At 36.3% G+C, this 26959-nt stretch overlaps 1 protein-coding gene across 6 annotated transcripts; it reads left to right on the plus strand.

The window, feature by feature from the left end:
* Nucleotides 1–39: 39 nt before the first annotated feature.
* On the plus strand, nt 40–26959 carry ICE2 (interactor of little elongation complex ELL subunit 2). 6 transcript variants are annotated; one of them, XM_035899345.1, is made up of 15 exons: nt 40–216; nt 795–899; nt 3543–3810; nt 4615–4734; nt 6337–6471; nt 6848–6964; nt 8502–8661; nt 10320–10504; nt 11002–11956; nt 14999–15177; nt 16635–16764; nt 22281–22365; nt 22463–22513; nt 23399–23657; nt 25745–26959. In XM_035899345.1, exons 3-15 carry the CDS (start codon nt 3604–3606, stop codon nt 25934–25936), a joined length of 2775 nt encoding a protein of 924 aa, XP_035755238.1. In that variant the 5' UTR covers nt 40–216; nt 795–899; nt 3543–3603; the 3' UTR covers nt 25937–26959. The 6 variants fall into 6 exon arrangements, 4 of the variants coding, with proteins under 4 accessions (XP_035755238.1, XP_035755240.1, XP_035755239.1 ...); XR_004842650.1 differs by lacking the exons at nt 22463–22513; nt 23399–23657; nt 25745–26959 and adding exons at nt 21142–21195; nt 21547–21643 and having other exon boundaries at nt 22281–22366; XM_009643957.2 differs by lacking the exon at nt 40–216 and having other exon boundaries at nt 779–899.

Consider the following 26959-nt stretch of genomic DNA (forward strand, 5'->3'; position numbering starts at 1 on the left):
CGGGACGGCGCCATTTTTTGTCGTTCTCTCTGTGGAAGGAGGGAGGAGTGAGTGCGCTGTGCTTGGGGGAGGGTTAGCTCGTGTGTTTACGTATGCTTGGAAATGAGGAACTAAGTAATACTCACCCACGATACGGTTTGGGGGTAGTGACGTTGTTCCTGTTTTTAATATGAAAAGCCCTCCAAGGAAGTAATTCAGCTTTTTAAACCTAGAGAGGTGAGTTTTTTGAATTAGTTTATTTGTGAGGAAGACGGAAATAAATGTTTTTCTCATGCCTTTCAAATAGTTTGGGAAGACTGGTATTGTGTAAAGCTTATACGCTGGAAAGGCTGTATTAAGGGGGGGGAGGAGAAAGGACTGTTTGGAAGGTAAGGTCTATCTAGAACATAAATCTCTATTTTCTGAAAAATCAAAAAGAAATTCTTTGATTCTTTCTCAAATTTGTAGTAAGTTCAACGCAATGTTTGGGTTTGATTAGTAATGCCTGAAAGTGTGTAGCTCCATCAGCATTTCTCTTGCCATATCTAGAATTTATACCCTGTATTAATGAAATTGTTCTTTCTGGACTGCAAAGAACACATGTATTTTACTAATGAAAACCAGCAGGGAATTAGACAGTATATATGTAACTTATGTAAAGAGGGATTGTGGAAACACTGGAGATAACATTTTTTTTTTCTTTTTTAAGAAGTAATTCTGTTCTTTGCTTCTCAGGGGAAGATGTGGCCTTTATCTTTTTGTGTATTGCAATGCTCTTATTTTGTTCTGTTGGTTTTTTTTATTTTTATCATCAGGGATATTTCACCAAAAAATGGCAGTGAAGTGTTTTTCTCACGTGAAATTTATGAAAAGTATTCACTGGCTCCAGGCCTCTCTGAACTATGGCATTTATCAAACAGGTATATTCTGTTATGTTATAATTTCCTGTTCTTGTCATCATCCTATTGATACCCTTACTGTTTTGGGGGAAAGGTGCATGTTATCCCGTATGCTCCTTGGTCCAGCTGTTTGTCTGTGCTTTACCTGTTGTGAAACCTCAGAAAGCAGGAAGAGTCTAGGTTGGGACCTGTGGACTTCTGGAGTGTGGGGTAGTGTTTTGGAGGTTTGGGTTACTTTTTGGGGGTGGTGCTTGTTGGTTTTTTGCTTTTTCTTATGTACCAAAGAGGGATGAAGTTTGACCCACGCTCTTAACAGGTCACGATAAGGATCCTGTAACCCGTGAACCAGACCTAATTCTTTGTAGAAATTAATGTTGTCTTGTCTGTCCATATCTTCTCACTTTGTAGAAGGCTGCCGATAGCGTACACTGAAATCATTTGTATCTTTTGGAATTAGCCAACTTAACATAGATCGTACAGTGTGTTAGGTACATCTTCACTAAGATGCCATTAATTCCTTAAGTAATGAAGAAACTATATAGAGTATTAGCTGAAGAATGGGAAATGAAATTTTGTGAACACAGGTGGTATTGATTGTACATTTTGTCTTTTTTTCTTAAGTTTTAATTTTCTTGAGGAAGTAGAATCAACATTTGGTTTGCTTAGTGAAAAGCATAGCTCATGCTGCTGGATTTCAGAAGTTAGAGAACTGTATTTAGGCTATTATTTTTTTTAAGAAGTTGTTAAGTTGGTAGGGAGGGACAGGTGTCTCATGGTGGGTGAACATTCACACCACAAAGAATGCAGATGAGAGACCAAGTTAGCTACTGTGTTCTAAGTGGGGAGTTCAGCATGTGGAGAAGTAATTTGTTATAAAGGGGAATTAGTGTATTTTAATGAACTGACACTGAGAACATGCATTTGAGGGGAACACCTGTCTACATCACGTGACTTTCTGTATCCCACATCTTTAGGTAGAGAAGGTTTTTCTGGTTCATCTCTATTGGAGCAATTTTCCTTGAACTGGCAAGAGATGAGCACAGCCCTCCCAGCTTGCTGCTGCGTACGCTAGATATTACTGTAGGAATCTTCTTTTAGATGATGCAGAAAAAGGGTTTATGGAGTAGACATAACTGTACTCGAGTTAGGATTGTGTTCACTTGTGTATGGTAGAAGTGGCTTTATTAGCCAGAAGAGAGGTTGCAACCAGAAAAATTCAGAAATTTATGGAACTGGGCTGTGTGGCCACAGGCAAGAGGAAGAGCAATGGAACCTGTTGGGGCAAATGTGAAAGTAAAAGCTGGAGGAAATTTGTCAATTTTTATATTGGGGTTTCTGATAGGTATTTACTAAAGTGTATGTTCTCTCACCATAGAAGCTGTGAAAGCAGGTTGCTGATAAAATGAAGGGGAAAAATTTAAGCCGTCAGATCAAATAAAGTATAATGCTGTAAATGTGGACAGAAAAGCTCTGTCAGATTATTTTGGTTTGCACCCTGATGAAGACTGTGACAGTACTGCATACCAAAATGATCTTGATGTGCTGCCATTTCATTCAGTGCTGAATATAGCCAATTTAAGCTGCTAGAATTTCTTGATGTTCCTACATTGGCATATCTGAGTCAGCATCTTGTCGCTGCTGCAGCTTAATTAAATTTGCCAGTTTGTGCCACAAGGGTGGACACATTCTCTTATTCAGAGAGACAGCTGTGAAGTATTATTAAGAACTGTGGACGTTGATACTGCTGGGTTTGAATAACACTTGAGATGTTTTCTACTGCTGAAACTGTATCTGAAAAATATGCTCTTTCCAAGATCAGCAGTTAATGTTCATTTTGTTAACCTTAAATATTTTCTCTCTCAAGAACAGTTATTTTAAATAGAGCAGGGCTAGGATGGCCTTCATATAGAATCGTTTAGGTTGGAAAAGACCTTTAAGATCATCAAGTCCAACCGTTAATAATAGAATCAGCTTTTTAATATTACTTCCTTGTTGTTGTTAGAGCAGCTATGCCCATTGCCTTAGCCTGGTATTATTTTTGGCAACCGATTACAGCATTGTTTAGAGTAGAAAATGAAACTCTTGAATGGTGGACTCTGGTTTTAGGAATTTCTTCATTGAAATCTGGCATTTCTATTGTTACAATTAAGTAGTTTTAATTTACTTTTACAGTGAAAGAAAGGCTTTTTCTAGTTAACTCTTTCTCTTACTATCATAACTTTAACTCATAAATTAGACCTTCCTGAGTGCAAACTGTTTCTGAACACCAGCCATCGTTGAATGACAAAATGTTGAGACTCTATCTTTTCATTAATAAAGGGTGTTTCCAGAACAAAGAAACAGTTTCATATTTAGTTAGTCTGTATACTCAATATTGAGGTGAGAAATATATACACTATTTTGTTTAAAAATAAAATTATTTTTTTTCATTCTTAAACCAGTGGCAAACCTGCTGTTGGGGTTAAGGGTTTGTCTGATAGTCCAGGTAAATTATCAGAGTAAGAAATGACATAGACTGGAAATTGGAATAGTACAGTATTGCACAGTGTGCATTTTGATGGATTTTAAGTTTAGGCTTGCATGACTGCCTTCATTCATTCTAACAAATATTTATTTGAAAAAAATATTATTTGAAAAGTGTTAAGTTTATTACTTTTCTTTCAGGGAGGCAAAGAAAAATGTGGAGGCATTGGCAAACTCTTCAGAAAACAGACAGACTTGTAGCATGCAGGCTGCAGGTACAGTTGAAGTGGAGGCTAAAAGCACAACTGACAACCACCCTTTTCCAGAACCTAGACTCCCCTATCCATTTACCTCTTGTTTGACTGAGAAGGAGCAGAAAACATACTTGTATCTGATGACTAAGTACTCAAAAAGAATAAACCATTTTCAAGTTAATGCAGCAAGTCAAAGAGAATTATTCACTTATCTGGTAAGTGTGTATGTATCTACACATGACCATCACAGAGGGAGTCATACAATGTTAGGAGATGGATAAGTTTTGATGTGATCTTTGACAGCACCCTGTAATGGGAACTTCCTTCATTAGCATGTGAGGGGACCTGTGCGTTGACCTTCTTTGCTTGCCACATCAGTGCTTACAGGAGTTGAAGGCACAAGTTCACACTTGCTACTCAGTCTCAGCAATGATGCTTAAATAGTGAAAGGCTATGTCTCATGCTGGTGGAAGTATCATTTTAGTTGAATCCTGTATAACATAATTAATCAACAACTGGTTTTGAGCCATTGTATTTGGTTTCCCATGCTTCCTTGTTAATGCTAATTCCTTTATTTTATGCTGTAATAATGGGAATGTCATTCCCCGGTAAATCAGTACCAACTGCATTGTTACTTACGATGTAATTGCTTATGAAGTCAAAACTCAGATATCTTTGTGGCGCTGTCATGTAAACTTGCTCCAACCACCTCTTGTAGCCTTACTTTTTGTAAAACAACACTGTATGATCAAAAGAAGCTTGCTGTTTGTGGGGTGGCTTTCTGTTGTTTTGAGATTTTTATTTTTTTTTTTTAAGGAAATGGGCATTGTAAACTTTTTTTTTTACTTAAGTGAAACTCTGAACACATGCAAAGACTTGCCAAATTGAGCAACAAGTGGAATGTGTGCCCTTCCTCATACCATCACTTGTACTACCTCAGGAAACTTTGTTGGTTACATACCTAGCCCACATGATCCCATTCCATCCTAAAAAATAGACTTTTTTTTCCTTCCCCCCAGCAAATGAAAGAAGTAGTAAACAATGAAATTGCAGAATTTATGAAATTTGCCCAAAACGCTGCAAAAAGCTGCGCCCAAGATTACAATACCATCTCTGAAGATGCACTACGTTATACTGAGGTAATTACCAATACTGTGTTTAATTCATTCTCTTCTTAAATAGTCATACTGAAGTCATGATCAAGATATGTAGGCACTGCTCGTGGGATCTGGTGTTCCCTGAACTGCTGATTCCATGTTGGGATGAGACATGAGAAGTTGCCATTTCCCTTATGCTGTCCAGCATGGCTGGGCCCACAGTTTATTGTAGCCAGTAAGATAAGATGTAAGTGAGGTCAATGAATACAATACTCTACAAAGATTTAGTCACCAAGGAAGTAAATGACATCTTTATGTTTGGGAAGGGAGAAGTTGCGGTTTAAGTACGCATTTACCTTAACAAGTTGCTCCTAAATATACGCTACTGGACAGAATGTTAAGCTTTCCTCTACAGCAGCATGTTACAAAGTCACCTTAATCACAGTCACCTGCAAGTTCATGCTGTGTTAAATATCCACTTTGATTTTAAAATCAAACATGAATGCAAGTTTATGTATCGTTCTTGGTTTAATAGCACATTTCAGGAAAAGAATTCTGGAACACAGGTTAATTAAACTTTCCCATCAGTGGGCTGACTTGCTCTTGCTTGTTTTACTCACAGTGTCTTGCCTTATTTGAAATGACCTACTTAAATACTTTTTGTTAGAACTTCAGTCTTTTCTAGTAAGTGCCGCATCATTTTCTTTTACAGAATAAAACAGAAAAATAGATGTGTTTATTAGAGAGTAGAGCATTTCGTTAAATTCAGAAGGATTCTTCTATTTGACAGTAACACTTTTTATTGTGTGCTTTTTCATGTACAAGATAAATTTGTTTTCATGTTAACACATGGTTTGGGCACACATGGGGAGAAAAATCTTGCCTTTTTTCCTAAAAATTGGGATTGGGTGTTTTATACCTGGTCTGTTTTTCTAAGCATTCTTGTCATCTGGTCACACAATATGTCTCCAAACTTGAAGTCTTATTTGTAGTTCAGCTGATCTCCTGAATTAAAAATGAAACAGAGGCACATATTTTTTTAATAGTTTTAAACAATACTTGTAGAAATAACTCATTGTAGTTACTAAATAAAACCTAAATATCTTAAATATGTAATTCAGGTATCAGAAAAAATATCTTAGGATTTAGAGTTGACATGAAAGTGAGTTTCAACGCATATGGAATCTTCCTATGTCTTTACCTTTGCGATTTTTACCTAGGCCTAGTATAAATTAGCTAGTAACGCAAAAAAATACTAGTACCTCTGAAAGCCAAGATAAATAAACTGGAAAGAAAATAATTACCTGGTTTAGCACAGTTCAAACTGTACTAAAAAAATTTTTTTTAATGATTGGTCTGAGCCAGTGTGCATATATTGTTAGCCTTGCATGTGAAGGTTTGAGGAGAATTTAGAGTAAGCTTCAGTTCTGGTACCAGTGGTTGTAAGATTATTAGAGAGTTGTAGTGATATCTCTGAGTTTTTAAACAGGGTCTCTAACAGGTCTGTTAGTAATCTGCTAAATATATCTGTATTGTCTATAGAAAGTGTGTACAAATGCAACTTGCAGTTGCAGAAAAAACTTTTAAAAATGAAATTCTTATGAAAGATACAAATGTGTAAACTATTTTTTCTTTTTATGTTAGGAATTATTACGTGCTTGTATTGGATATGTACAAAAGTATCCTGAGTTTTACACACTTCAGGAGATCATGGGTATCATGGGAGGAAAGTTTCATACACAGTTGACCTTTAGGCTGGAAAAAAATCTTCTTGTGATGGTAATATCTTGCATATATTTATTGTTTTGGTGTTATTTTCAAATAAGTAGAATTAACATCTGGATTGTGTTATGCAAGGATTCAGGGTTTTTACAAGTATTATTTAGTACTTGGGTTAGGGGTTATAATTTATAATTAAGATTTTTAATGAAAATGTTAATGAAATTATTTTGGAGGTAAGGCTGTTAACACCTTTAAAAAGATTACATTAATAGTATATTTTTTTAATATCACACTAACTTCATAATGAACCTGTGTAAGTTCTTAATATTTTTCATTATATAGTTTTAATTTTGTTTTTAATTATAAAAAGTGCGATGTTGCATCTGCATGATTTAGTTAAAGCTATTTTCTGATACTGCTTCATGTCTTCAAGGGTACGGTAAGACGTGGTAAAACAGATTTCCCTACCATGCCTGTTCAACTGCCCACAGATTATAAAACTGTTACATCTATTGTAAGTCCAGGAAAAAAGGCTTCTATTATGCACGATGTAAGTAACCTTTTGATTTTTGTTTTTAAGGCATATTTTGTAGAGAAGAGTAACTTGGTGCTTTTTATGTGGTAGCATTAAGTTTCTTCCCCTCTCTGCCCTCCCCCCCAAATCTTACCCATCTTATAGCATAGGAACATATACTATATGATTATTTGTTTAGTATTTCATTTACAACAATCACACTGCCCTCTTCAAAAGTTGGGTTATTATGTTTTGGACCTAGTGCCTCTTGAAGGGACTTCCTCAGGGAAACATTAGAGAGGTCCTTAAATTGGAACGCAGTGTCTGTGAAGTCTAGATAGAATTATTTATCACTGTGGTGTTATTTTTAAACTTTGCTTTGCAATTTCTAAGCTGGACTCTGTGTGTGTGAATGTGTATCCATACACATGAATGCATGTAGGTGTAAAGGCTTCTGATTTAAGAATGAAGTCCTGAGGGTAAGAAGAAATACTTTATCTAGTTTTCTGAAAAGTTGATTAGGTTAGCTTACCCTGGGAATTTCTTTTGCTAAACACCATAAACTCCATTTCTGAGTTGAACAGTTTTTAGATTCCATTCCACCTTACTGTTAAGTATCCGATGTTTCTGTTTGTGTTCTTCCACAGAGAAAATCAATGAGTGTTTCATTCTGTAGAACTAATTTTTAGTGACTGTTTATTCCAGATAACTTGTTATCCACTAATTTAAGGAGTTTGTTCACATATCAAAACCAAAACTTTCAACAAACGCACTGTGGTTACAAAGACACTTTTGATCAAGAAGGTAGCAGAGGTGATGCAGGAGAATGATATATACCTCAAGAGACATTACAGCTATAAACAGGATATTTCTGATGATGTCTCAGGTGGCAGAAAACAGAACATAGCTAGATTTTTCTTATTTCTCCCTCGTGGTCCTCAGTGCTCCTGGGCTTCTATTATCTTCTTAGTCCTTGGTGTTCTCCTCCCACCTCGTGAGCATTACCAGCCTCTTTTCTTCATGGAAACCTGTACTCATGATATTTGATAACTTTATAACTTCAATTCTGAATTTGTATTCCTCATGTTTTTATATTTGTTTTAAGATTCTTTATATGTATTCAAACAACTGTGCAGTTTTAACCATACTTGAATGTTAGATGTCTTTACTATATTAATACTTAACTCGTAAGACGATCTGCAATATATGTGTGAGTGAATCTGTTTCATTTTGGGGTTTTTTTGTGCTCTGCACTCCCATATTTCATGATCATCCAAATTCCTATTCAATCTAGTAATTCAAATTAATGGAAATCAACTGAAAGATACAAGTTAAGAAGGTATATTTTCTCATGCTGCAAGGTGGATGCGTAAAATTCAGTCAAAAACCTTCAGGGGAATTTTTTTTTTTGCTTGATTTGATTTGGAAGCCTGGCACTCTGGCGGTATTTGGGCTTTTGCGGGGGAATGGGGTTAATCTGTGTTTGTTTGGGTTTGGAGTTTTTCTTTTGAGTTTAAATTTAGATGTATCTGTCTTAAAAACCTTTAAAATTTAACTTTTTTTTTCTGTTTAGGATATTAGTTCAGATTCAAATGCAGAAAAACTTGCTCTGAAATACTGTCCTCAAGTTGTTTTAAGTAATCGATCATTATTTACTTTACTGAATAATCATGGAATAAACTACAAGGAACAATGGGAAATTCCAGTTTGTATTAAAATTATCCCCATTGCAGGTATAGTATGCTATTGTTACAAAAATTATGGTTTTGTCCATGAAGATCTTTATATATTCTCATAATCCTTTTCTAGCTGTTTGAAGAACAGGAAATTAGAAAATCCAGTAAAAACAACTGTGGGAAGGTAGAAGGTAGTCTGGTTTAGTTCACACAATAATAGAATAGTTTAGTTTTGGTTTTATTTGAAAAAGAAGCTAAGATTAATGAAAATCATAATTGTAATTATAAGCTCAGATTTTTAGCTTTTCTGAAGAAGCAGCACTCTAGAATGCAGCTGTAAGAAAATAGTTTCTCTTAAGTACTTCCGTGTTTTCAATTTAAAGAATCAAACAAAGTAATAAAATTTGACTTATTTAGTTCACACATCTTAAAGGGCAAAAATCTGAAGTTAATGGCTTTCAGCTGTCGTCTGGTAAGGAGTCAGGGACCTTTTTATTCTAAAGAAAAATGTTCAGTTTAATTGAAGTTATTGTAAAAAATGAACTTTAAAAAAATCATTGCTATAGCTTGTCCTCTGTTTTCAAGGAGGAAAGCTGATAGCAAGGTCATTTAATAGTTTTCTACACCTTGTTCCACCTTGTTACTGAGAATAGTAACAACCTCTAGAGGTATCACCATTATTAACGTTGAATTTGGACATACAGCTATTTTCCACTTGGGGGGGGGGAAATCAGTTAAATGTCCTCTTGCTTTTCAAAACTGTAAGCTGCTCTTTTTGGAAACAAAACAACTGCATGCAGCTGTTAAAATTATTAATTGAACTGATTTCAATAAGCTAAAAAAAGATTTCTGAAGTTTTATGAAAAAACAGAGCAAACATTTTCTGGAATTAGAAGGACCTATTTACATCATAGAATCATGAATTAATAGTTAATGTCTGTGGAGATCACTTTTCCCATTTGCAAAAAGAATGTTTTGAATAAACCAATCCACTTATCTGAATGCTATACTTCAGTTGTCAAGCATTCCATTGGTAATATGTTATTTCTTTGGTTTTAATATACCAGACGTTTTTTATGTTAGTATTTATAATGGTAGTTGTCTTGGAATATTCATGTTATGTGCATTTCACACAAATTTATATAGCAGATTCACATGTTCACCATGTGCCTTTGCTTTCCATATAATATTGGGCAGGGTATTGCTGTTATTTTGGGGTGAATGTGATTTGTGTGTGTGTTAAGGTGAGTGGGGCCGCAGAGCCAGGACATAGTTACTGATTAGAAGGAATATAAATGGCAGCCATCACTTTTGGGCAGTGAGACTTTAACACACAAAAAAAATTTACATTCCTCAAAGGAGAAAAAAAGATATTTTTGGAAAACAGAATACTTTTGATGATACAATGCAGTGTATGGTATGATGAATCATAAATTCTTATTTTATAAATTCTCTATTTAGAACTGCATTTAATATATGATTGACTTAATGTGGTGTGTATTGCTACCATAGGATCCTAATAATTCATGCTGTATCTGGACATACTTTTATTTTCTGTCATAAATGAGAGAGAGAATAGTTTTTCACTTCTTCTAGTGTGAATTTGGAATGGATTTGACCATAATTGGAAGTGTAAAGATTTATTATTTAAATTATACAACAATCCTTTTCCCTTTCATTTAATACGTACTCAGTTTCTTTCTGTTCTTGAAAAGGTAGCAAACCAGCCAAAGTGGTTTATGTTGATTCACCACTGCTGAGAAAGGAAATGACAGTAAGAGAGAGGAACCAAATCTTCCATGAAATTCCAATGGACTTCCTAGCAACTAAAACGTCTTACGTTTCAATTTCTGATGTATCAATGGATAAACCAGCTGAGGACAATCTGTTTCAGTGGGATGTATGTAGCTTCACCTCTTCTTTAAAAACAAACAAATCCAAAAACCTGTGTTATAATTCCTACATTACTTGTTCCATTATAATGAAGGAAAATTTAGGTTTCCTGTTGGTAATTTTTGTACTGCTGAGTTACGGACCTTATTTTTTAAAATGTCTGCCTAGTTTTGTTAAATGCTTCTTTTACATCAGCATCCCAGCTTTAATGTTTACTTCATTAAAATATATTTTGATCAGTTTATTTAAGTGGGAAAAGTTTTATGAACTTTATTTCTCTTTTGAAACACCTTCCAACTCCTAGGACTTAAGATATTCTATGTTAAACACAGGATGATTTTTTTTTTCCAATTACTGCTCCTCTCTCAATATGTCAAAATATGGATAGTAGAACACTTGTCAAGTTTTCAACTGGACAGTGTCTTGCTTGTGATTAACACATTCTGTTTCTTTGTTTGTTTGATTATTTTCTTTTAATATTATTTTTTTCCTCCCTGTGTTAAGATGTCTTCTGATACTTACCAGTACAGGAAGATTCCCCTTCCAGATGACACAGGGATGGACTTTGATAATGATGTTACAGAACTGGAAACTTTTGGAGCAACAGTCAAGCTCTCAAGAACTTCTAAAATGGAAAGTGCTTTTCCTACAGTTAGTCACACTGATAAAGTTTTATCACATGGCCTAAAAATGGGGAAAAAAACCACAGGCACCATAAACAGTGGAGGTGAAGAAGAGAAAAACGCCATTTCTGAGCAAGGAGTTTCAGCATATGCCAGCATGCAGCTTCCATCAGATGGCGTTCTGTGCTTCAGCCCTGAAGAAAATTTGTCTCATAAAACATTTCATTCAGAGGAGGTAGGACTGAACAAAGCACAGCACATCATGACCAAAGAAATATTGGGCAATGAGACAAAATTAAATACATTATCTAATGCTGTTAGTTTCAAGAAAGAGTCTGATGCTGCACAAAAAAATGAGACTTACACTTCTTTATGCAGTAGTGACACAGATGAAGAGCGTTTGATAATTGATACAGACTGTAAAAACACTGATCATTGCAAAATGACTGTACCAAATGCTTTTCCTCATACCTCAGCAGAGACTGCCAAGTCACCTTCCCTCACCCAGATTCCATTAGCAAGCATGACTGATTGCTCAGATATCATGGATCAGGGAAAAAATGCCTCCAGGAAGCCTACAAGAAAGTTGTCCAAAGAATTTGATCCTGTTGGACAGATTTTGAAAATGCAAACTGAACTTCTCAAGTCACCTTCCCAAAAAGCTCATGAGCAGCCAGTGGTGAGCTGTGATAATTCTAATAGTATGCCAGCCCATCTGTCTCAATCACCAAAAGTGTTGGTGACCTCCAGCACAGAAACTCAGCCGGCCCCTGCCTCAAATCCCAACAGCTCTTCTAAAAATACCTGGACTTGGCTTTTTCAGGGAGTGCCAAAGCGTAAGTATTTGTGATCATTATGTAAGGAATAGAATTTCAGTAAAATTTAACAGAAAAACATTTTTTAACTCCTTCATCTGAAGAATATCCTAATAGGAGCTCTGTTACATTTATTTAGAGCTGTGACTTATTTTTTTTTTTTTTTTAACAATACCTTCTCTGTGTGAGAATTGCTGTCTTGCACATGGGAGCTGTTTGTCTGCAGAGGTGAATGTGAAACACTGTTTTACTTTAGAGAAACAAAAAGTTGTTTTACTCAAGGGTTTTAAGCAATGAAAAGAAATCATTTGGTAGTGAAATTCTTCAGAAATTCAAATATTTGAATAGTCTGGTCTGCAAAAATAGCTTCTTGTCAATGAAAAATGGAATTATTTTATATTTTCTGTGGAAGAAAAATGTAGTCAAATTATGCAATTAAAACTTAAAAGAATACTTGAAAAGTAGGTGTCTAAGTTCTGAGGCTCCCAGTTCAGATGCTGTTTCTTAGCTCCTAGCAACCTGTTCCAGAAGGCTAATGAGGACTCACTACAAGCCACCTCTCTTAAGTTTTCAGGCATTTACCTGGAAATTGAACCTATGCTACACACAGACCTCAGACAAGAACCAGAAGTCTTGAAGATCCGAGGGACCATGAACTTTGAGGGTTTTCCTCACATGCCTGAATTGTTTCTGAGCGTTGTACAATTGAAGTTAAAACACTTTATTGTGTTGGGTAAATTGACAGGAAACCAAGCAGGTTGAATCAGGACAGATACTCTTTCTCAAATACTTAATTACAATGAATTAATGCTTTTTGGTGGGAAAACGTGTTTTGCTGGTATTTTCTGACTGGCTGTGCATTTGATCACATAGGAATTCATCTCAATTACTTAACCTGTAATGGAAACAGTTAACTACCTGTTTTAGTTGAAATTGTGTTATTACTTCCTACGTTTTTATCAATTTAACTGAATTGTAACTAAAATACCATGTCTACTTACTCAGTTTGAAGGGTTTGAGCAGCATAGAATCATAGAATCGCTTTGGTTGGAAAAGACCTTTAAGATCATCAAGTCCAACCTTTAACCTAACCCTGCCATCCCACCACTAAACTAAACCATGTCCCTAAGCACCTTATCTATCCTTCTTTTAAATACCTCCAAGGATGGGGACTCTACCACCTCCCTGGGCAGCCCATTCCAGAGCCTGACAACCCTTTCAGTGAAGAAGTTTTTCCTAATATCTAACCTAAACCTGCCCTGGCGCAGCTTCAAACCATTCCCCCTCGTCCTATCATCTGTTACCAGGGAGAAGAGGCCGACCCCCTCCTCACTACAGCCTCCTTTCAGGTAGCTGTAGAGGGTGATCAGGTCTCCCCTCAGCCTCCTCTTCTCCAGACTAAACAACCCCAGTTCCCTCAGCCGTTCCTCGTATGACTTGTGCTCCAGACCCCTCACCAGCTTGGTTGCTCTCCTCTGGACATGTTCCAGCAATGCAACATCCTTCTTGTAGTGAGGGGCCCAAAACTGAACACAGTATTCGAGGTGCGGCCTCACCAGCACCGAGTACAGGGGCACGATGACTTCCCTTGTCCTGCTGGTCACACTATTCCTGATACAGGCCAGGATGCCATTGGCCTTCTTGGCCACCTGGGCACACTGCTGGCTCATATTCAGCCGGCTGTCAACCAGTACCTCCAGGTCCTTTTCCGCCAGGCAGCTTTCTAGCCACTCTTCCCCAAGCCTGTAGCGCTGCATGGGGTTGTTGTGACCAAAGTGCAGGACCTGGCACTTGGCCTTGTTGAACCTCATGCAGTTGGCCTCGGCCCATCGATCCAGCCTGTCCAGGTCCCTCTGCAGAGCCCTCCTCCCCTCAAGCAGATCAACACTACCACCCAGTTTGGTGTCGTCTGCAAATTTGCTGAGGGCACACTCAATCCCCTCATCCAGGTCATTGATAAAGATATTAAACAAGACTGGCCCTAGAACTGAGCCCTGGGGGACACCACTTGTGACCGCATGGTACTCTTCCTATTTCTCTGTCTCTTAAAAAGCCAGAGTATCGAATTCAGGTGTTGGATAATAGAATTTTTTTATTTTCTTTTTTAATAGAGGTAGTGAAACCAATATTGCTAAGATGCTGACGTGTGACTGCGAAAGAATAGAAAGCATAATTCTACAAACTGGAAGTTCTATAGCAAGCTGATAAACCTTTATGCATGTCTTCTTTGCAGAAAGCCAGAACTAAGTCAAATATCTTACTAGCAGAAAATTATTTCTGGTTGCTAGGATGATAATGAACACAGTATACGTTTATTCAAAGGTGCACATAAACTCTACGTTTAATGTTAAATGTATTTAGTCATAGCACTACAGCAATACATATTTATAGTTGTAGTTTTGACATATATTTCTACATATCTGCAGGACAAAAACTAGAACTGGATAAATTTTCAATAATCTTAAACAAGTTGGAGTATATTCTTGTTTATTTTAAATGCTTTGTTAAAATATCTCTAAGGGATGCAGGGATGTTTGTTAACCTACCTCAAAACTGCACTTGGAGATCTAATAAGTGTTTCTTTTCATATGTTAGTACTGAAGTTGAAGCAAACTCAATTTGGAACAGAAGCTTATGCTACCATCCAAACCTGAGGCTGGAGTTATTTCAGTAACTGACAAATGCATGGTGGCTCTCAGGAGGAATTCATTGTAAATAAAATTTTTGTCACCTTTGTGCTGAGTGACTGTGGCTTAAAAAACAGCCTTTGAACTCCAGTCCAGCTGTAGAGTCCCACAGCTCTGTTTCTAGAAGAAATATGACGATTAGGATAAAATATGTGGAATATTTAAAAATACATTCTCTAAAAGCTATAGCGGCCATTTTCCAATTTTTTTTTAATACATGCAACTTCTTGTGCCTAGTGAGGTGGTTTTCACCCTATCTTAGGAAACAAAAGAAATAATAATAAAAAAAAAAATCTACTGCAAGAGGAAAAACTGATTAGCTTCATGGTAAAGAATGTGCAAGCTTGTAATTTTCTGTTTTATTTATTTTCTGTAGGAAAGCTCCCAAATGAACTTCAGATGCTTGAAGAAGACCCTTCAGAGTATAAAGCACCTCAGGATGGCAACCTCGTGTACAAGCTATTTAGTTTGAATGATCTGTTGCTACTTGTGCGTTGCAGTGTGCAAAAAGTGAAGTCATTGCCACGATACCATAAAAAGAAAAAAGCCCAAAAGGTACAGATTTTACCGTTAGCTTTTTTTGGGTTGGTTTGTTTTAAATAGTTGTGCTCAACTGGCATCTCTGGGATTCCTAGTCCTTCATAGTATTTGTGTTTTCATTCAGATGATTATTACATTTAATTGTAACTCTACAGCATATATCATCTTTAAGTAAATATTTGCTGTAAGAATAGGGGGAAGAATAACGTGATCTCTTAAACCTGCTTGATTAGAAGATAAGCAAGTATGATTCTGCATTTCTTACTCCAACTGCATTACAGTATTACGCATGGATTATAGTCATGTAAACTGATGTCAGTTTGAACTATCCTTAAAAGTTAATGCAGTAATTAGTTTTTTGGCCCAAGGCTTTGAGAACTGTCATAATCATAAATACTTTCAAGCAGGATTCAGCCTTGCTATTATGCCTAGTTAAGCAGAGAAATAGGAGATAGAATGAACAACAGAGGGTGCATTTAAAGATAAAGAGAGATCCTATTCATTCTGCTTGAAAAGACTGTGGTACACATGTTAGCAAATAGTTTGTCCTGAGGAGTAAAATTCTTTAAATGCAAGTGTAATCCAAATATTCCTTGTAACGTCAGGAGAAGGAAAGCTTATTCTGGAACCCTCAGTAGTTTATTATTTTGTCATTCAACAAATTTGATGCAGTATCTCCTGCCCCAAAATACCAGAATAGGCAGGCATTTTGTGAGGTGTTTATGCTTTGTTGAAATGGAAATAGATCTTTGTAACTCTTGATTACTTGGTAAGGTTCCATGCTTAGAATCTTATTTTGAAGAAATACCATCTCTTTGCTATTATTTGCTCTGATCCAGAGCTTATAAATGGTTGTGAGTAGCTGCTTAGTTTGTTAATCAGAAACTGAGCACTGGGGTTTTTTTGTTTTGTTTTGTTTTGTTTTGTTTTTTTCATTCATCCTGAAATTTAAACTGTGATTTGTCAGTAAGAAGCAGCTTGTATTTTCTCTGTTAGTGTTAACATGTTAAGGTTAGCCTCTGATTTCAGATGAGAGTCCAAGCATTAGGTTCTGATTTCAAGTGAGATTCTTACAAGGAGAATAAATGGCAGGATTCCAGTAATAACAGGCAAATCAGAACTATAACAATGTATTTTTTCTTAAATTCCTGCAGAGGGCAGTAGAGCACAGAAGTGTGAACTTCAAATTAATTTAGTTGCATAGAAAAAGTACTTAGCAGCAAAATGTTGTTATTTGTAAAAGCTTGCCTAGGTGCTTTTTTTTTCCTTCCATTTCACCTTCCTCTGTATAGTCTCTCTGTAGTCTGAAGTTTGTACTGTGGGTTTCATAGAATGGGACAAAATCTGTGTAATGTCTTTGTTACTTCAGCTGTAGTGGAAGACTGATGATTATCAGCTACAAAATATAGTTCAATTGTGGACATTTTTTTGCACAGCCAGTGCTGATTTTTCTTGTATCTTCACTTCTGTAGCTTACTCCAATATTCCTGTTGCCAAAACTAGAATACCAAGCCTATTACGGTGTCGAAGCTCTTACAGAAAGTGAAGTATGTCAGTTGTGGACAGAGAGTATGTTGCATTCTGAATGCTTATTTTATATTGGTAAGTTCATGTATTCATTTTTGCTTAAGAAACATGTAGTAGTCATAGAATTAACAGAAGACAAATATTTATTAAGGGTATATTGTGTATGACCTTATTTATTTTAACTTTCTAATTTTGTTTTTCACTTACCTTAATTAAGTGTTTTGTATAAAATTTCTGTAGGGTGGTAAATGAGGATATTTCAACTTTCGGTTTTAGATTAATAGCGTCCAGTAATCTTTGTTTTCAAGAACTGCGTTTATCTGCCTTTCAAAGACAAATGTATCTGTAAGCATGAGTTGAGTTCTGTGAAGTTAGTAATCTTCATGACTTAAAGTATCTTTGGGTTGGGGGGGGGATTGGGGGGGGGGTGTTTGTTTTGGTTTGTTTTTTTTAATGAGTCATTTACCATTCCTGTGATAAAATAATTCATGTTGTAAAAATACTTCTTGATAAAATGTGAGCTAAAAATACATCTTATCATTTTGTGAAATGATTTTAAATAAGTTTCTTATTACATACCAAAATAGAAGAGTAACAGAGGATCAGGTATGTGGCTCAGAGGATACTGATTCCTTGGCCTTTGACCTTTTCCAATACTGCAAGCTCAAATGTAACTTACTTTTCTTTGAGAACAAGCAATAATGTTCATGTTTCTACACTGACAACATGTAGACAGGTAAGATACAAAAGAATGAGGAAAAACACGCAAGATGGGGCTAAACCAAATTCTGTCATTCAGAAACAAGATAAATTATATGCTTTGAAAACAATGTACATGTGTCTCATATCTAAGGTACTAGAAATAATTTTATGGCTTTGCAGAAATGAAATTCCAGACAGGAAGAAGAAAAACACATAGCATAAATTTATTGAAAACTTTTCATAGCTATGATATTCCTCAGGAGTTCTGAACACTGGATGATCTTACTTAAACACATTTTCCATTGTTTGTATCAAACTGATACATGAAATTTAATTTCCTAATGTGTGATAATGACTTCAAACATCACTGTCAAAGGGATGGTCTTGATACTCCTTGTTCTGTATTGTGCAGCAGATGGAAACAGGAGATAATATAATAGAACCTATGAATGAGAAGTAACATGTTCAGTGAGAATGAAGCAGGAAACTACAGATCTCGTGTAGAAGAGATGACAGCTGTAATTCAGAGCACAGAAAATAAAAACACAATAAAGCATGGATAAAAAGCATGGAAAAGTTAGCAGAAGGATACGTTATTTGTAAAGGCCATTTATCCAAAATCACATAAACCAAGCACACTAGGAATGCAGCATCATAAGGAATGTTTCACTAGCAAGTGTCTTGTAGAAAATGCTGTATTCACTTTTGTAGAATGACATTTTAAACATCAGGAAAGTTAATGCCTATTAGGATATATATATTCTGTAGAGAAATGAAAATGATGCATATGAAGAATGTGGCCCGATTATTTTAATAACCTTTTTAGTATATTGAGAGCACTCTGATACCAAATATCTTGTAATTAATAAGGTTTTAAAAGGGAGAATCTGCAACAAAGTGGTTAGTCAAAATGCATTTTAGAATATGTTTGGCACTTGCTATGGAGTGAGGGCAATTCTGTTTGTACAGTGAATGTTCTGCAGCGGGGACTGACTTGCTGTCCTGTTGCAGAAGAAATTCTCTGTTTTTTACGGTTGTTATGGCAGCAGTTATGGCCTGTGGTTGCCTAACCTTTCCACTTGTGCACTGAATTACACTTTTGCTGTTGGTGGCTCATCAGAATACTATTTTAGAAATGCTAAGTTCTCTTTCCTAATTTTTACATACAAACTTAGTGTCCTATCATAAAATTATAAACCTTATTTGAAATGTAATATATTTGAGGTGATAGTTTTGCTGATTGCAGCTATTGTTGTCTGCTGCCCATATTTAATGGAAATCATGTTTCTAACTGTAAATTTTAAAAGCAATATTTGCTGTGGTTTTTCTGTCTCTAAAAAATAATCCTAACAGAGATAATTATGCACACAGTTCTCCACTTCTAATTATATCTTAATGTACAGTACTGAAGTATTTCTTTTCTTTTTTTTTTTTTTTTTTTTTTTAAACAAGCAGAACAGTATACTGAATTGTACAGAAATGATATAACCCTCTGTAGGAAACTTTCAACCTTTTTATTAACCTTTCCAGAGTCACAAGCAGCATGAGGAAATAGCGAAACTGTAGCGAGAGGGTTAATCTGCTTACAAAGTATACAAGCTGAAACAATGCACATCTACCTAACCTCCCATCATTTAAAGTAGGGTTGCGCACAGGAGTTTGCAGCCAGCTCATCCAGCCAACACCCCTTTTTTATAGAGGCTCTTGGGAGTACAGGAGAAAGCAGGCTGCATGCTGCAGGAGTTGTTCTGGCATAAACAACCATCCCCTTCTGATACGGAGGCTCCTCAGTGTCTCCTTTGTAGATACCAGCTAGGTGTGAAATGGGTGCAGAGCCCTCGTCTGGCAGCCTTCAGTGGCCTGGTCTCCAAGATGTTCTCTCTGTTCGTGTGCTTGGGAGAAAAAGTTGTTGGGATTGAGAAACACTGGTTATTCCAGGGGTGTGTGTTTGTTAGCTCTTGGATGCGTTTCTTTCAGCAGCAAACCCTGGGGTCCGCACAGGTTCTCCTTTTGTGTGCTCTGAGGAAGCACAGGATTACTGTGGGTTGTCACTGTCCTGTGCAGTAAATTAGTACTCCCAGTATATGAGGCAGGCCTCCTCCCCCCCCTATTTAAAAAAAAAAAAAAAAAAAAAGTCTGCTACAAATACAGAATTGGACTCTCAGCATGTCACCAACTTTTGATACGGACAGAATATGTGATTTATTCAGGTAGGCAAATTGGGGACTGTAGATTTCTGGTACTGCTGTGTACTTTCTAACAGAAGTAGGAAAAAAGACATACATGGAAGTAAGTGATCCATTTTATGAAGGAACATCTACCACAGCTTTTAACAGGAAATTGTTAGCATATTCTACTTGGGGATTCAGTCTGCTCTCATTGAGAACTATTGGAAGGTAGCTGTGAAATTTTGCCTTCCAGTTTGTATTTCTGGGGAGCTATGAAAAATAGTGTTGCAAGTGTCCCGATTCAGTTAGACGTCTCTTTGCAACAGAAAACTGCTTTGTCCTGAAACTGCAGGGACAACTTTTTAAGGGTGATAATATCCCTGTATTATGGACAACTTAAAACAGGGTGAATGTCTCATTCTTTTTATTAACCTGATACCTAAAAGTAAGAAGACTAATGCTGTCATATGTTTGGTGTAAGCAGAAAGACAGACTTGACTTCTCAGATCATGCTATAATTTGAATTACTCTAAGTGAAATATCATGTCCTATAATAAAGGAATTTTTAAATTAACCATAGTAGAGCCATAGACTTACTGCTCTTTTTAAATTTATCCTCGAGTCTGAGTGTGAAAGTATAGAACAACTGTTTGAAAACTGTGATCTTAACCATTACTAACACAGTACCTACCACTTGCATTCTTGTTCAGACAGTTCTGGGACTGTATAGATCTTAAGTGAAGCCTCTAAAAGTGAAGGTTTGAACAAGTAGCAGACCTTATTGTTAAATTGTTTAGGAGTTCTTGGATCTTGAAAAAACTTGATTCACTATCTCAACAATTTTTTGTATTGCCAAGTAAGTATGGCTAGAAAGTTCTTTGGACCTTGGTCTGTGACCCATAATTGTCCAGCATTGTTCTTCAGTGTTGTATCACTCTGTGGGGCTGAGGGAAGAACCGTACAGCTGAGTGCAGTGACTCAGCAGTGCTGCCAGCTCAGGAGATGAGAAATAAAACGGAAGTATGGCCCCTGCAGAAATTGCAAGGTGTGATATTAAGTCGAATTTTTTAGTTTGTATGTTCTTGGAGAAGGTAGTCATTGTTTGCACAAAATTAGAGATATCATCAAACAAACTCAAGAGTAGTGTCCTCTTCTTGCTACTAGAGCACCTTGCCTGATTGTTGATTTAAGTCCGCTTCCTATGCAGATAGGAAATCCTGCATTTGCAAAGGGAGTAATCTCTGTGACCTGTTTCTCAGATAAGATACTTGTACTTGATCTAAGCAGTAAATAAAGTTTTGATAAGTTTTGCTGATTAATGGGAACATTTTACCCTGACCATTATTCACTTATTTGCATTAAGTGCCTAAGCAAAACTTCCTGCAAAAAGAATAGTTTACCTTCACTTGAATATGACAATACTGGCCTTTAAATAAAAATTATTTGAAAAATGGGTTGGGAAGAAGTACTTACTGTATGGGTAACTTACTGAATGTCAAGGGTTTTCAATCAGTCACTTCTCAAATATAAGTTAGAGTAATATAAATTAGGTGTGAGCAGTTCATATGTTTTCTTCTCTCAGCTATGCTGTCGAAGACTTTAGAAATGGAGAAGTTTCCGATTTGAGGAGAGGCTGGTAAGGACTGGAGAACACAAAAGGATAATAATGACTTCAAGTTTCTTTTTGACTAGTCAGCACTGCAGAATACTAAACCTAGCTACTTAGTCTTGCACAAAATACTGATATCAAGAAAAGTAACAAGTGTACAGTGTTTGAAAGAACTGAGTTGTCCTGGTGCATCTTTTTAAAATTTGTTAAAAATGAGTGTTCTCACTTAGTCTTTTTATACATCACGTGACAAATTGCTAGTAATGTTTAGCTTGGAATGTGAAATGCTTTGGTTTAGCAGTGTTAACTGTACAGTTGAAGCATTTACACATCCTATGAGAGCAGATTTGTAGTAAGACAGTAAATTCCACTGACTAGGTCATATTTGATTATGCTGCCCTCTCCTCATCCTCCTTGTGGGAGCTGGAATAGAACAAATTTCTGGGAAAACCTCAACATGAGAGAGAACCTGAAGGTAAGGGATGGTTACCACAGCAGTGGACAAGCTGTGCTAATGATCTTTATTGCTTATCAAGTGAAAATGTGGGCTAAACTGTTCCTGTCAGCCTTTATTTTAAAATAAAGTGATGAGGAGACCTTTTAGTCTTTAGCAATTTGCTGTGCACAGGGCCTGAACTGTAAATTGTAATTTTTCAGGTGAGGGGAAAAAATCAAGAGACAAAGGTACAGAACCCCCAGAAAATCAAGTAACACAATTGTTCATATAACATATATTCTATCAGAATAGAAAAACAAGTATATTAAATTTGTTGTAAAAAATAAACTTTTGTGATCTGTCCGGTGAGTAAGCATAATGATATGGATCAAAAGAACTTGAGGAAATACAAACTAACTAATGAGATTAAGGCCATGGCAAAATGAGGTTGTATGTCCCAGACATCACCCAAGATGTAAGATATGCTGGAATCATGGACAGATGTTTGTCTTTAAAGCAGCTATACATTTTACTTTCCATTATTGTGCAACATTGATAAATACTTTCCACTATTCTAAACTGTAAAAGAGCAAAATTTCTATTCCTTTTAAAATGCATTAGGTCTGCAAATTATGCTTTTGCATTTGTTCTCTTTAATTCAATTAATATTTTTCAGGACATATTGATGCTTTTACATCAAAGCTTATTATGCTAGAAAAGATATCTCCAGAAATTTTAAGAGAAAAACTTGGATTGATTAAGTGAGTATTTTTAGTAGGTTTTTTAGCAGTGAATTTGAAATACTAACAAGCCTTGCAAGTTACTACTTCTTAGATTTTTTTTTTTCCTTTTTCGCAGGCCTGCAAATTCATTAAATATACTTCATCACATTTTGAAGAAAGTGTCTGAGTAAGTGCTCCATTCTTGTTGACTGTATTTATTTGCAACATTACCCAAGTCATCCTGTTTTTTCCATAGAATGCTTGTTTAGTCTTTTTTGATTTTTCTTTCTTCAGTTATGTGAAATATTTCACAGCTTCTTTTACATCTAGCATAGCATAATGCAGTACTGTGTACAAATGTGCTTAGGGTTACAGGTTTTGTATAAACAATGCAAAAGAAGAACAACTTTATTTTTATGAACTACTTGAGAGGAGACTGGACACCTCTGACCTGATTAAACAGGAATTCACAGGAGTGACTTGTAATATTGTGCATGTAGGTTGACATTTAAAGTTTGGACTTAAGTTTTTTGTTAGTCTCTGCTTAATCTGTAGAAATAATACTGTTTGTGTTCCCTCCTGCTCAGCTTGATTTATAACAGCATGTGTCTTTCTCTGTACAACATTGCAACCTTTCTCTTGCTCCTCCCTTTTCTTTATTTATTTAGCTACTTCTAGGCTTTCAGTCTGCAAGTGTCTTTTAATTTTTTTTTGTGAAGCAGGTTTCTTGTACTGTGTGCGAAGCCTCTTTATTTGAATTACAGAAGTTTTCCTGCACTTGATAATTTCTGTAGCTTCATGATTTGTGACTAAGGTTTTTGAGATGGGCAGTTGGTTGACATTTATCTTCCTGAAAACGTGTTTAATCCTGCATGTATTTTAAAGTGCATCTTTTCTTTGGGTCTGTGTCCATATATGTATCATGCTTTGTAAGGCACCATTGAAAAATTACAGTTTGCCAAATATGGATGGTTTTCACTGTATGCTTAAATGTTTTGTTGAATATGATGACTATTTGTACACTGAAGATAAATTATTACAATATCTTTCATTTTGAACTTTATTTTTTTAGTTTGCAGGAGGGCTCTTATTTATTGACTCATGCTGCAGGAGATTCATCAGTTGCAATCTACAAGAGTTCTCTTGACAAGACAACAAGGGCATCATATAACCTACATAAAGCTCACTGTGATCTGCCTACTGCACCTGCCACTCTTTCAGTCCCATGGGTGCCACTAGATCCAAGCCTCCCTTTGCCCTATCACATGAATCATGGAAGAGTTCCATGCACCTTTCCACCTGCATCCCAGGAAACCATGCAGAAACAGAAGGTCAGTGTCACGTTTGATGGAAAAGCAGATTAACAGTTTTGAAATAATCTGTTTCAGTCTCTTGGGTATATAGCTGGTATATTTATCTGTCATCTTTGGGGGGATCAGAGAGACCCTTTAGAGTTCTGGATCCATTACCAAGAATAGGAATGCCTTTTTCCTGAAAAATATTTCAGGTGAGATTCATCTGACCTAGCTTTAAACATTACAGTATGGAAAAGCAATGTTTAAGCTTATTGTGTCGTTAACAGAGGAAATCGAATATTTTGTAACATTCATCTCCAGGCCATGATTGGCTTCTACAGCTGAAACACACAATACTTTCCTTTATAAGGATTTTCTAATTTTGCCTCTGTGCTGGTGCTTTTTGTTGACATACTTTTTCTTCAAACAATTTCACAGTTTCAGAAAGGACCATTTAACTTGGTTTCCTGTTTTTTTCAGTCCCACCTTCATCTCCATGTGTCCATCTGTCTTTCCCCCAGAGCTCAAAATCTTGAACTTGTTGGGCTGTTTCAGCAGAAACTGACATGTCTTGGAGGCCTAAGATATTAAATTCTAAACCAGCTTAGTGAGAATAAGTAGCCAGGTAGAGGAGAGGGATCCAGATGAGTGCTTCCTCTGTGGGGAAGGCAAAGAGCACTCAACTGTATATTTGATGCCTGAATGTCATGCAGACAAGAGAGGTTGTAAGCAGATCAGCCACACAAAAAAAACCTGTCAGAGCTTTTATGTTACTAGGTGTGGGATAATTGTATGGCAAGACAGAAAACCAAACAATGTTAATCTCTAGTGAAAGTTTTAAGTACTTTCTTCAGTCCCCTCATGCCACTCTTTGAAATCTTTCATGTCTTAATTTATTGGTTCCTGATTGCAGTGGCTAGGGTGGAGCACCTTGGATCTGTTCTTGGTTAGTTGTAATTTTAAATGAAGCTCATGTAGGGATAACAGTGATTCTCTGCAGCAAAAATAAGGTCAGACAAATTGCTTGTCTCTGATTGCTCTGAACTCCTTCACCTTGGAGGAAACTTCCATTGCAGTTCAGGTGGCTTCCTTGACATACAGAAACTTGAATTCTCGTCAGTGTGCTGTTACCTGTATAGCAAAACGTTTGTAACAATATATATGCAATACTGTTTCTAAAATAAGAGTAATATGTTATTCTATATAGAAGCGTATATACTTTGCCTAGAAGCATGGGAGTACCATAATTTAGGAAAACATAATTTCTGTATCTCGGATATAGATATAAAATAGTGTGTGGATGGCTTACTCCGTTTTACTGAAAATGAACAACCTTACACAGCATTTTACTCTGCATTTCTTCAGAGTGCAGTTAAATCTAAAGAAATAAAATGCTTTGGATGTCTGAATGTGATCTTTCTTCCAGACATCATTAGGAGAAGTAAAAATTAATATAGCCTAAAGGTCTCTAACATCTGTTTTTTGTAGCTGTTGCTTTTAAAGCAGAATAGAATTTATTGTGAGAAGAATAACTAATTCTCTGCATCTGAAGAAACTTTTGATAGAAATTTTGTGGCAAATTGTATTCCTAAAAATCTGCTTTGTAATTTATGCTGGTGAATAAGTGGGCATGTCATGCTTTGGAAATTTCCCAAAGATCCCACTCACAGCTCTAATGTTTTGAACAGGTAGTATGACACTTAAAAGTAAGAAAATTTTCAAGCATTATTTTTCTTCAGCATAGATTTATTCATTTGTGTAAAAGCCACGTGCTAACTATGCTTAGCTTAGTGGACTGTGGGATGCTTTTTAGGCCCAGTTATACATTTTAGCCATATCCTGACTTCATGTGAGGGCAAAATAAAGTTGTGCTTCAGTTCCTAATTACCTCATGCACTTTGGGTTCTGCCAGAAGGAAATCCAGGCACACGGGCAAGAAAGAGGCAGGAGTCGTCAGATCCCACTGGTGACAGGATGAGCAGCTGTGCCTGTCTTCCAGTCCAGATGTGGCATAGAAGGCAGTTCTATGAACTGTATATGTTTGTGCTTAATACAGATTTAAGATTGCTAATTCTAGTTAAAAAACCCCCCGCCCGCCCCGTTCTCTCCCCATATGTGTCTAGATGACTGGGGTGAAAGGACAATTGGACACACCCTATGAAGGAAGGCCCGTAGCTATGGAAACAAAAGGCAATCCTGCTAAGCCTGTTAGAAATGAAGGTGTGGCTACAAAGAAGCTGAAGAAGAATTACTGCAAACAAAGAATGATGAAGAAAAAATGGAAAATGAAGTACAACAAAATGCAACTGAAGTAGGAATAGCTGAACCATGCTGTGATAAGTATGGCCTGGAGAAGGACAAGATGAAACAAAAAATCTGAGGCTTTCTTGCAGCTTCAAAGGAGCCAGAACAAGCAGGCAGGGAAAATGGCTCCACAGCTGAAACATTCTATAAACCCTTAACCCTTTCTTACCTCAGTGGACACATTTCAAGTGAAAATCTCAGATTCAGTCAGAGGAAAAAAAGGCAAGTGTCTGCAGCTGAGCTTAGGGGACAAAAGTGTCTTCTGTTGGTCTCATGATTTTCGTAAAAAAACTACAGATTGAAGAAAGAAGCAGCGGTCGACAATATCTGATATCACATAACAACAAGAGAAATAACTTTTCAGCTTTCTTAATTCTTCCAGAATCACTACAGATTTTTATTCTGACATTTTAAAATTTTATTTTACTTTGTGTAATGTGCATAAGGGGAACAACTTGGATTTAATCACTTAATCTTTTTAACACCCAGTGTCTACCACTTTTTACATTATTTATAAAAAATACATTTTCTTTTTAGGATGGTGTAACAGCTAAGTTTGGGGACAAAAGCTGTGTTTATTTGAATAGTATGTGCCATAAATTTCCACTAGGAAACTTGAAAGAACAGCTAACCAGTTAAAATAAATATTTTTATGCTTCCCCAGAACAATTTCTGAAAATTGTTTGGATTCTGATGTGTCTTCAAAAATGAATACTGCAGTTATATACTGTATTACTGAATGACTACAGCCTAAATCTCATATCAGATTGCACGGTGATAAGCAGTAGTGCTTACCTGAAGTGTTAAAGTCTGCCTAGAGGAACAAGTGATAGGATCAAGGCCTTAGTCATAGTTCCAGAAACCCAACCAGACTATGCTATGTATGTTTGCTTGAAACTTAAGAGTCAAACTGACAGAGGGAAGTTAGGAAAAGAGAATATTTACTGTCTCTGAAAAGGCCAAGCAATGTGATGACATGCAGCTTCCTAGTGAATGAGAGTTGTGTGGTAAAATGAAAGTTGTTTTGAATGTTA

The sequence above is a fragment of the Egretta garzetta genome, unplaced genomic scaffold (assembly GCF_000687185.1).
Source record: "Egretta garzetta isolate BGI_Z169 unplaced genomic scaffold, ASM68718v1 scaffold287, whole genome shotgun sequence".
NCBI classification, from domain to species: Eukaryota; Metazoa; Chordata; class Aves; order Pelecaniformes; family Ardeidae; genus Egretta; species Egretta garzetta.

Coding starts and splice junctions, on each gene's coding strand:
- ICE2 (XM_035899345.1), top strand. CDS start 3,604: ATGCAGGCTGCAGGTACAGTTGAAGTGGAGGCTAAAAGCACAACTGAC. Junction 8,662..10,319: donor TAAAATTATCCCCATTGCAG/GTATAGTATGCT, acceptor GTTCTTGAAAAG/GTAGCAAACCAGCCAAAGTG. Junction 22,514..23,398: donor ATTTTGAAGAAAGTGTCTGA/GTAAGTGCTCCA, acceptor TTATTTTTTTAG/TTTGCAGGAGGGCTCTTATT.